The following is a 10,237-nucleotide window of genomic DNA, read 5'->3' on the forward strand; positions in this document are numbered from 1 at the left end:
ACCAACACAGCCATTTTAAACATGATCTGGGGCTTGGGACAATGCTATTACAAATCAATTTGGCTAAGTCTTTGGCTAACCGTTCGGTGGTCTAATAAAAACTATTCTAATGAGATGCGCTGGCTGACAAGACAAAGACCATTAAGTTGTTGACAACTAAAGTCGCGAGTTGAAGGAGTTTCAGTTTCTCTTCGACCGGGAACAGCAACGGACGCATTCGAAATAAATTTTAAACCAACAGAAAAGCAGAATATTGTACCCAGCTATGCAGTGGCTATTATATACGGCTTTATTGCTGTTTGTGGCATGGAGTTATCCTTCGCAAGCGGCTAGGATATCCGCTCTAGAAGTTCAGCGACGCTTGCCGCAAAAGCAAGCTAAGATTGAGTGAGAAAACATTGCGCACTAGACAGAAAAACTTAAAGTACATTTCAAAATAACGTACAGCTTTAAATTGTGTTACAATGCAAATTATAAATTTTTACATATATATGCATTTTTTAAATCCAAAAATATGTTGAATGAGCCTTATAGTAAATGATTATAATTAATGGGATTTTCCTAAGATTTGCTTTACTATTTATAACAAAAATCTATCGTAAAAGTTGATTAAATCGCCCAAAAACAAACAATTTTATCTTTAATTCAGTTCCAGGAACTATCCAGTCAAATATGTTCTGCTTCCAAGTGCTCGAGGTGGCTACAGACGGCGTTATGTCCACAGCCTGGCCAAAGCAGCTCCTACAACCACTACGGAACGTCCTTTGGTGCGCGTTTGGAATAGTTTTGTTCGCAGCGTACAGCCAGCCTTCAGTTTCCGGAACCTAACCAATCCACTGGCCAACTTTTTCAACGATGGCAGTGCCAACATCATTGAGACATCACCCGTTTACTTGCACTCCTACGATGACGAACAGGAGCTGCAAAACGAGGAGCCCGCACCGGCGGTCCCGCAAAATTCTAACAAACGCAAACGAAAGCGCCGTAAGCAACAGAAGCGTCGACCTGTTTACGATTCGGAGGAGAACGATGATGCCTACAGCCCCTACGATCCTTACTTTATTCCACCTCCACCCCCGCCATCCGCACAGCCCATGTTCTTCTACGATACCAACTCCGGCAGTTACTACGGAGTGCAGCGCTTCAGTCCGCAGGATTTTCAAGCTAATTTCTACAATAACTACAACAATCAGGCGGAAAGCGAAGCAGAGGAGATGGTTAGCGAGCCTGAGGTAGAATCTCCCGCGGTAAGGAGGCTCGGCACCAGGAAAGTAACTCTACTACGCCCGCTACATCTATCATCGGCCAAGGGTCAACCGCCGTCAAAGTTAGCGGAAGTCAGCAAGCCAGTGACGTCTAATGAGAACGAAGATACTGTTGAGGAAATCGACAGCAGCGCACCGAGCAGTGCAACGAGCAATGATGAAGACGATGGCGATATTGCAACACATTCCCCACTCTCTGAGAGCATGCGCAATAGTCTGGGCACGTACATGCGCGACGATCGCCACACCCGCCAACGCCAAAGACTTGCCAGCGACGGAGCAGGAGCTTTCGATTCTTCGGCCAAAGTATCGCCCCGCCATCATCAACGACACCTCTTCCGACTGGGTGCCTGGTGATTCGTGTTAAACTATCTCGAAATAAACTCTTTAGGTATGGATGATCGTGTATTTATCGTATGTGTTAGATGCGAGTTAGGATGGGGAATGCATGAAATGGAGCTGGCAGCTGCAAGAGAGATTAGATATCCGAATCATATAATTGCACTAATTTCGTCTTAAAGATAGTGAGGTAGACATTTGACTTACTATACTAAAGATCACAAGTAATTTGCTAGATCTGGGCTATTGGACACGATCAGACGAGTCTTGTAAGACGCGAAGCACTGCCGGCATTGGGATCGACGGGCAGTGCTACATGGTCAACATGCTGCACATTGCGAAAGTAAGCGTGTTGCAGGGCGTCCTTCGCTGAGACGCGCAGGTTGGGATCATAGCACAGCATAGACTGAATGATAGAAGACTATAGAATTTAGCTTTTCATTTAATTTTACTTTACTAACCATAATGAGCTCATGTGCTTCGTGTTCAGTTATGGTCTGTGGCATGTTTGTTGATTCCCACTTGGGAAACTTGGCCTTAAAATCCGGCAGCTGCGTGACTCCTGGCCATTTTGATTCATCAGGGGTGCTTAAGGTACGAAATATCCGATAAAGTTGGTCGATTTCACTGTCTCCAGGAAACAAGGAGCGGCGCATGATCTATAAATATAAATTTAATAAGTAGAATCGACGTGCTATATTCAATTCATGAGAACCTCACCATTTCTGAGAAAATACACCCTAAACTCCAGATATCCACGCCCGTAGAGTAAAACTTGGTGCCCAGTAGAATCTCTGGAGCTCTGTACCAAAGGGTGACCACTTCGTGCGTATAGGCTCTCATGGGCACATTAAAGGCCCTTGCCAGACCAAAGTCAGCCAACTGAAGACAGTTAAGTTAATAATATTCTTTGAATTAAGAGTTTTAGTCCTATTATCTCACTTTTATTTTGCCAGCTGTATCCACGAGTAAGTTCTGGGGCTTGAGATCTCGATGCAGTATTCGATTAGTGTGGCAAAAGCCGAGAGCATCTAATATCTGATGCATATAGCTCTGAAAGAGGGCTCAATTGCAATATATCGTAATGGTTACCAGGGATCAACATACCTTAATTAACTGAGGTGTGAAAACGTCCTTCTTTTTATCCATCAGTTTCTTCAGATCCATATTTAGGTACTCAAATATCATGTACAGATTATTGCCGGAGATAACCACGTCGAATAGTTGGACCACATTCTTATGTTTGAGGTTTTTTAGCAAGGAAATCTCTCGAATAGCCGTCGATGGAACGCCCTCAGTTTCGCTAGATAAAAAGATAACATATTTAAAATGGTCCAAAAGGAAATCAAGGGTCGTTTTAAAAGAGAAAATCTGATGCTGTCCTGCTCCACGAAGCCGAATCATGTGGTGCTACGGAATTTAGAATCACAAACAGCGCAGCCCTCACAGAATCCGGGCTGCGGGGTGCAGGTGAATGACATTCGCCAAGGACACACCCAGGAGGCTACGAGATATCGCCAATGCATACTTTTAGTGTATGTTATGCATAATTTTTTGAGAACTGAGCAACCAAATACACATCTTGCTCCAGATTACACACCCTTCGAGCCGAATCTTCTTGAGCGCCACATCCTGGCCGGTGGCGTTGCTCCTCGCCTTGTAAACAATCCCGTAGGTGCCTTCACCGATCTTCTCGGCGCGTTGAAAGTTGTCTAGAATGGTGGTCATTGAGTTGGTTCACACATTCAATTGGTAAACAAATTCTTAACTCGCTTTTGCAAAATAAACCTCAATATTTTGGAGGGAAATTCTTCTTCTTTAGTGATGCTACCTGAAGGCAGTCACATGGAACCGCCAGCAGTTCATCGATATTCGCCGCGTATCGATAACAACATCCTTATCGATTATCACAACAGTGTGGCACCTCCGTCGAAAAGGTTTGGCTATCCGTTATTTTTAAATATTATGTGATAGCATAACCGTTTTTACTTTCTCAATTACGCCTTTTTAAAAGAGTATTTAAATTGTGAAATTGCCGATTTATTAAGTTTTCAAAGGAAATATTATATATATATATTATTTATATAAATTGATTTTTTATGATTTCATCCCATTAAATCATGTTTATTTTTGCCTCTATCCAATCTCTGTAAGGTGCAATATACATAAAAAGCTCTGCTCCCGAAACCACAGAGTCAAATCCTGCGAGGAGGTGTCCGATAAGGTAATATTGAGTGGGTTCCATGCTTACCACTCGAACTCCGGCAAGGAATGCTCCGGGTTGTAAGGAAGTCCCATGGATGTAACCGCAAATTTGATTAGGCGATATTTGTTTATACTGCTCCTGGCACACCGAGTGATCCACCAAATGCGCGTAAGTCTTAAGGGGCACACTACGTGCCTCGTAATTCCGTGTTTCATGTCCAATTAATTCAACGTACCGACCGGCCAAGCTGGATAAAATCTCTTCTGATTGCGGCAGGCAAATTGGTTGAATATGCTTTGAGAACAGAACATGCTCCATCAAACGAATCACGGCAAGGTCGTATTTGTAGCTGGTTTGATTGTACTCTGGTGGTACGAAGACCTCATCAATTTCAAAGGATCTTGGCGAGGTTTTACCAGACAGGCACACTGGGTTGCCAAACATCACAGCAAAAGGTGTCTGCTCCCGAATGTACTTTCCCTTAACGCAGAGAGCTGGTGCCAGGACATGACGGGAGTTAAGAAGCACAACGGTGCAGCGGTATGAGGAGGATCCATTTACATCCCTATATAGTATTCTTCCAAGCCAGGGGTGCTCTTCCTGCTCTGTATATGATTTGTCATTGTACAGCTCAGTTTCAATCAATCTGCCACAGTTAGCCTCACCAGAAATAGCTCCTGTGGCTAAAAAATATTTTTTAAAAATTAATAGTAACTTGCTTACTATTTTATGAATATATTTTAATCTTACATATAACCAGCAGAATCAGAAGAACCTCTTTCATAGACATCTCGAACTCATCTGGCTGTCGACTGAATTGTATTAAGATTTTTCCGATCGAATGAATCATATGGGTACAACATAATCAAACACTGGGAGAAAAAGTATTAGTATAAAATAAAAAAAAATAAAATAATAACCAAATGGTTAATTTGCATATTCTTGGTTATAGATACTTGGTAGTTGTGATCAATATTTTTGATAGAGATACTATGATTTAAAATTTATCTAGCCCTCTGAAATTGCTTTATTTCATTAATATTAATAAGAATGGATATTTATATATAAATATTTAGTTCCTTTATTATTTTCTCTTAGTAGTATAACAATGAAATGACGATAAAAATATAAAGTAGAAATAAATGGATAAGTTTTAAGTTGTTTGGATTAATTAGAACTTGTATTTTCTTTATTATTAGATCTATTTGTATGTTATTTATAAACTAATAATGTTGTTTATCCACTTTTTGTACGGCGAAATCAGAGTGAATAGATCCGGAATTTTTGGGTTACGTTCGTAAGGACCATGGGTTGATATTCCTATTAGCTGAAAGGTCTCAGATCCACTTTCCACTTTGATCCCTAAGAGAGCCGCACCATTCAGAACATCTCGATCTTGATAATTGAAAGCACACACTTCGTTTTGTGTAAGTTGAAAATCTTCAAATATACGCTGGCAATACTTATGGCCCGTAACTTTGGCCAGCGTATGAACGTTTTTTGGATGCTTATCAGCCACAATGCTGACCACATCCAATCTTCGACCAATTACTGAATGGGTATCTATATTTCCTGATAAAGCCAAGTAGGAAGTCAATATGGAATTGAGCCTTAGGACAGCAACATCATAGGATGAATTTTCCAAGTGATATTTTGGGTGAATGAAGATGCGGCTGACGGCATGTCTTTTATTCCCAACTAAGAAACTGTATGTATCGCCCTTCTCCATAAACTTGACACAGTGGGCAGGCGCGAGGACATGGCGCTTTGTAATGGCCACTCCAGAGCAGGGATACCATACACCATCCAATGACCTGGTGAACCTAATTCTGCCCAGCCAACTGAATGGCTTCTGATTGTCTTTCCATATTGGTTTGACATTTAAATCTTTTCTTGGAATTGAAACTGGCGGTGGAGGCTGTAAAACACGTTAGTAGATTAATGTCCAAGGTCAAGAAACCATATTTGTGATACATACTTTCCAGGGTCACAAACGATAATGCTGCGAATATAATTAGCGATCTGAAAGAAAGCATATTGCTTGACATTCCGTACTGGTGTAAAGTCGGATAACAACTGAGTTAATTGCGGAACAAGAGACTTGTCCTGTAATTGCAGCTCGTTATCGTTTAGGAAAGCATTCCGTGCATTTTATGTGCGTTGCATTTAAAATTGTAATTGCCGCACGCAGTCGCACGCAATTGGCTTACACTCCATCTTGTCTCAATTTGTGTTTTACGTGTTGCAATAAAAAAGGAACAAAAAAATAAGTGCCATAAAAATGCGTATTTTAATCTGGCTTCGGTACTCCGTTTGCTTCGCGTGCGTTTATTATTCCGCGTGTTTAGGAACGTTGAGCTGTGAATGTTTTTGGCGCCCGCATTTTATGGCACATTAATCATTCCGGGCCACGGGGCGTATGTTTGATGATGACTTCACTGAATCCTTCAGCTACTACGATCAGTACTCAGTGCTGACGACAATTAGGCATGATTCATTGGCAGTGTAAATCTCGCACTCGAGTGCCTCGATTATATGTTATTTCGTATTTAATTTCAATGAATTTATGGCTCCAGCTGCTCGCCAATTTCCATATTCCATGACTCTGGCACTCGATAAGGTTGCTTCGGCTGCTCCACTTCACTTGGTTGAGATGAAAGCGAGTTGCTAGCTACTACTTTCACAGAAACATAAATTATTCCTAGTTGATATGTACTTAAGGTTTTTGGCGCCAGCCAAGTGTCGAAAAACTGCATTTTACCAAAAAAAAAAACAGAAGGTCGAAGAGTGGGTGGCTTGCCTAATGGCAAAAGTTTGGGAAGGCGTTGGAGAAGGTGAAGGAAGTGGTAGGTGAATTAAATTCTGTGGAGGGGACAAACAGTAGCAAGGACCCCAACTGTGTTTGGGGGCTTCGCGTGATTTATGCATTTGGGTTTGGGTCAGAAACCGGCAACTTTGTGCAAATAACCCAAAAGCGTTTTCAATTTATTAGCAGCAGCAACTACACGCCGGCAAATGGATAACCGCAAACTTGGCGCACGAATTTGCTTCTTTATTTATAAATCAACCGGTCAAAAGTCACAGCTTCCTTGCCAAAATTAAAAATCTTCTTACTAATGAGAAAAGTTGTAAAGTCGCCTTCAAGTAACGGTGTTTTTCTGTATCTAATTTGAGGGAGATAAAATATTCTTTTATTTTTGGATGATTCACTTTTTAAAGAAAATAGCTAAAAGTTTTAAATTTTTTCCACGTATCTCCCACATTCTTAGTACATTTTAACTTTAAACGAATGGTTTTTAAATATTTATACCCGTTACTCGTAGAGTAAAAGGGTATACTAGATTCGTTGAAAAGTATGTAACAGATAGAAGGAAGCGTTTGCGGCCCTATAAAGTATATATATTCTTGATCAGGATCAATAGCGAAGTCGATTGAGCCATGTCCGTCTGTCCGTCCGTCCGTCCGTCCGTCCGTCCGTCCGTCCGTCCGTCCGTCCGTCCGTCCGTCCGTCCGTCCGTCCGTCCGTCCGTATGAACGCTGAGATCTCAGGAACTATAGCAGATACAAGGTTGAGATTAAGCATGAAGATTCTTGAGGTCCCGGGACAGCGCAAGTTTATTACAGCATCCTGCCACGCCCACTCTAACGCCCACAAATCGCAAAAAACTAAAATTGCTGAAATCTCAGGAACTATTGCAGATAGAAAAATGAAATTCAGAAAGTATAATCTTTAGATGACAGCGCATCTTATAGTGCTACTACTATCCGGCCACACCCACCCATACGCCCACAAGGCTCAAAAGACGGTTTTCCGATTTTCTAGAAAAGCTGATATCTTGGTAACTATAAGAGATAGAAAGTTCGGATCAAGGATGTATGTTTCTATGATGCTCCCAATGCGAATTGTTTTTTTCCGATCACGCCACGCCCAATCTAACGCCCACAAAACCCGAAAAACCAAAAATGCAAAAATCTCGAAAACTATAAGAGCTACACAATTTTGCTTAGGAACACGTATTTAGGAGATGGCTCTGCAACTTGCCACGAAGTTGCATCCGGCCACGCCCACTCTAACGCCCACAAACCGCGGAAAACTGTGGAGTCTATAATATTATTATGAATGCCTTCGTTTGAAGGTCAAGGTCTGTTAATATCTATTGATTTACAAAATATTTTTCAAATCGGAACATTATTTCGCTATTTATGAAGAAATTAAGGTTATAAGGCTCCACATGGGCAGTGACGTCACTATAAGCATACTCAACATACTTCCTCTGACAATAGGTGGCGCCTTGTGAATTTCCACTAGCAAAATTAATATTTTAAAATTGTGTAAAACAGTAACGGGTATCTTATAGTCGCGGCACTCGACTATAGCGTTTCCTCTTGTTTTATTATTATTTTTCAGTTCGTAATCTTGTCGAATTTAAAATCACAACACTTTCAAAAGCACACAAATTTCTATATAGATCAACTAGTAAAAAAACTCAGTTTGTTAAACAAAAATTAAAAACCCAAAAATAATATAAAACTTAATCGACGGATTACTTATTTTGAGGTATTCTTTTGAATCCAATCTAAATAGAGACGAATGTTTACATTTCCGAGGTATAAATTATCGCCTTTATTGAAGCCAGATGTAGTAATCCCAATCAGATGGTATTTCCGAGGATTTCCGGAAGCATCTACCAAAGCAGATCCTGACAGGGGACCAATCTCAGTATGACCACAAATTAGATCTCCTGGGAATTTCTTCTCCAGCTTTTGACATTCATTGATGTCGGTTCTATTGAAGGCCATTTTTATACGCTTATCCAACCTCTCCGCAGTTGGACCTCGAATACTTGGTCCCTCGAATCCCGCAATGATAAGATCTGATTCAGTTTTTGGAACCTCTTCGGAAGGCAAGCAAATGGGTTGAACAAGGTCTGTAAACTCCACGTCCTTAGTCAGTTCGATTATAGCCAAGTCGTGCTGGTGTTTGCTGTAATCTGGATGAATAGTGACTGAGCCAACCCGCAAAATGCTGCTGGAGTCCGACTCGCCAAAAACTACTCCGAAAACATTATGTTCACTAAATCCACGATGTTCAACACAGTGGCCCGCTGTCAAAACATGTCGGGAATCTATAAGGATTCCACCGCATAACAATTTTTTGTCTTCATCTACGATCCTTCCAACCCAAGGATGCTCATTCGGTTCGGTGATAAGATTGGTTTTCTTGTACTGCTCTTCATTGAATTTTCCACACTCCTGGCCAACTGAAGCGGCCTGAACTGCTGTAATTTAAGCATTATTTAAAGTTAAGATTAACCCTTTTCACTTACTCAAAGTCAAAGTAGCCAATGTAATCAGGAGAGTAGGAGCCCACATCTTGACAACTGAACGATTGCAGTAACAATGAGTCTTGATGGGCCTACGGAGCTCTCTTATAAGCCAATGGAAATCAAAATGACGCGTAAATCCAGTTCTAAATGTAAATACAAAATACAAATAACGAACACCATTTGTAATCTCGTTTAATTCTGGAAATCTGTTAAATATAGTTAATGAAGTGATGTAATTCAAATTGTTGTTTTATTTATAACAGAACATTACGAGTATGTTCTGTAGGTTTTGGTATATACATATTAAGTTAAAAAAATTATACTCACATATAAAAAAACAGCAACATCATATTAAACAATCCAGTTATTGAGCTTCTAGTGCCAAGTACACATTGGAACAGACAAGCAACTAATAAAAAAATGGGCTATAAAATAAATCAACTTTAAATGCATAATTCATAGATAATAAATTACATAAAGATTTCTGCAATATAAAGTCAATTGTAAAATGCTTATCAGATAATTTTTATAAGGTCATTGTTCGGTTGTTATTGCTTATATATGTAGATGTGTTAACTATAACTTTCGTCTAAAGCTACCACTACATATATTCCTTAAACTATATAAGGTCTAATGTTAAGTGTAGGTATCTTGTATAAGGTTAAGTATATATATTAAAAATAATATTTGTCTTAAGTTATTTTAATACATTTCTTGAAAATACAAAAAAAATGATTCATTTAAATTGGCTTATATGGGTAACTCCTTTAAAAACCAAGCCACCTTTATCATTATATTACCTAAACCTTTCAATAAAGTTATTACTTTATTAACAAATACAAAATTATGTTAAATTTTTAAGTTACGGCATTTATAATTAATTTAAAGATAATAGGTAATAAGGCTTACCTGAGAACCTGAGAGAACATAAAATAACAGAAATTAAATGGTATTTAAAATCAAAATGTATATATCTTACTCATCATAAAAAAATAAATTAACAAACAGTTTTAGACACAACAAAAATTCAATACGTTAATACAAAATCCCAATTGCCAAAATTGAAACTGCAAGCCATTTAAGTTTACCCAGATTTATTC

At 39.5% G+C, this 10,237-nt stretch overlaps 4 protein-coding genes across 5 annotated transcripts; 1 reads left to right on the top strand and 3 right to left on the bottom strand.

The window, feature by feature from the left end:
• Positions 1-158: 158 nt before the first annotated feature.
• Positions 159-1,663, top strand: LOC108110163. The gene is made up of 2 exons (XM_017219085.1): positions 159-387; positions 650-1,663. Exons 1-2 carry the CDS (start codon positions 266-268, stop codon positions 1,620-1,622), a joined length of 1,095 nt encoding a protein of 364 aa, XP_017074574.1. The 5' UTR covers positions 159-265; the 3' UTR covers positions 1,623-1,663.
• Positions 1,658-3,438, bottom strand: LOC108110164 (cyclin-dependent kinase 2). The gene is made up of 7 exons (XM_017219086.1): positions 3,205-3,438; positions 2,712-2,907; positions 2,547-2,657; positions 2,325-2,486; positions 2,066-2,263; positions 1,812-2,010; positions 1,658-1,731 (listed from the first exon to the last, which is right to left on the bottom strand). Exons 1-6 carry the CDS (start codon positions 3,330-3,332, stop codon positions 1,861-1,863), a joined length of 945 nt encoding a protein of 314 aa, XP_017074575.1. The 5' UTR covers positions 3,333-3,438; the 3' UTR covers positions 1,658-1,731; positions 1,812-1,860.
• Positions 3,439-3,851: 413 nt separating this feature from the next.
• LOC108110159 (ovochymase-2-like) lies at positions 3,852-4,600 on the bottom strand. The gene is made up of 3 exons (XM_041817778.1): positions 4,561-4,600; positions 4,046-4,493; positions 3,852-3,948 (listed from the first exon to the last, which is right to left on the bottom strand). Exons 1-3 carry the CDS (start codon positions 4,598-4,600, stop codon positions 3,852-3,854), a joined length of 585 nt encoding a protein of 194 aa, XP_041673712.1.
• A 3,558-nt stretch (positions 4,601-8,158) lies between these two features.
• Positions 8,159-9,200, bottom strand: LOC108110267 (venom serine protease-like). 2 transcript variants are annotated; one of them, XM_017219256.2, is made up of 2 exons: positions 9,138-9,200; positions 8,159-9,089 (listed from the first exon to the last, which is right to left on the bottom strand). In XM_017219256.2, exons 1-2 carry the CDS (start codon positions 9,181-9,183, stop codon positions 8,359-8,361), a joined length of 777 nt encoding a protein of 258 aa, XP_017074745.2. In that variant the 5' UTR covers positions 9,184-9,200; the 3' UTR covers positions 8,159-8,358. The 2 variants fall into 2 exon arrangements, with proteins under 2 accessions (XP_017074745.2, XP_017074746.2); XM_017219257.2 differs by having other exon boundaries at positions 8,159-9,086; positions 9,138-9,197.
• Between the last annotated feature and the right edge of the window lie 1,037 nt (positions 9,201-10,237).

The sequence above is a fragment of the Drosophila eugracilis genome, unplaced genomic scaffold (assembly GCF_018153835.1).
Source record: "Drosophila eugracilis isolate 14026-0451.02 unplaced genomic scaffold, ASM1815383v1 contig_1135, whole genome shotgun sequence".
NCBI lineage: Eukaryota > Metazoa > Arthropoda > Insecta > Diptera > Drosophilidae > Drosophila > Drosophila eugracilis.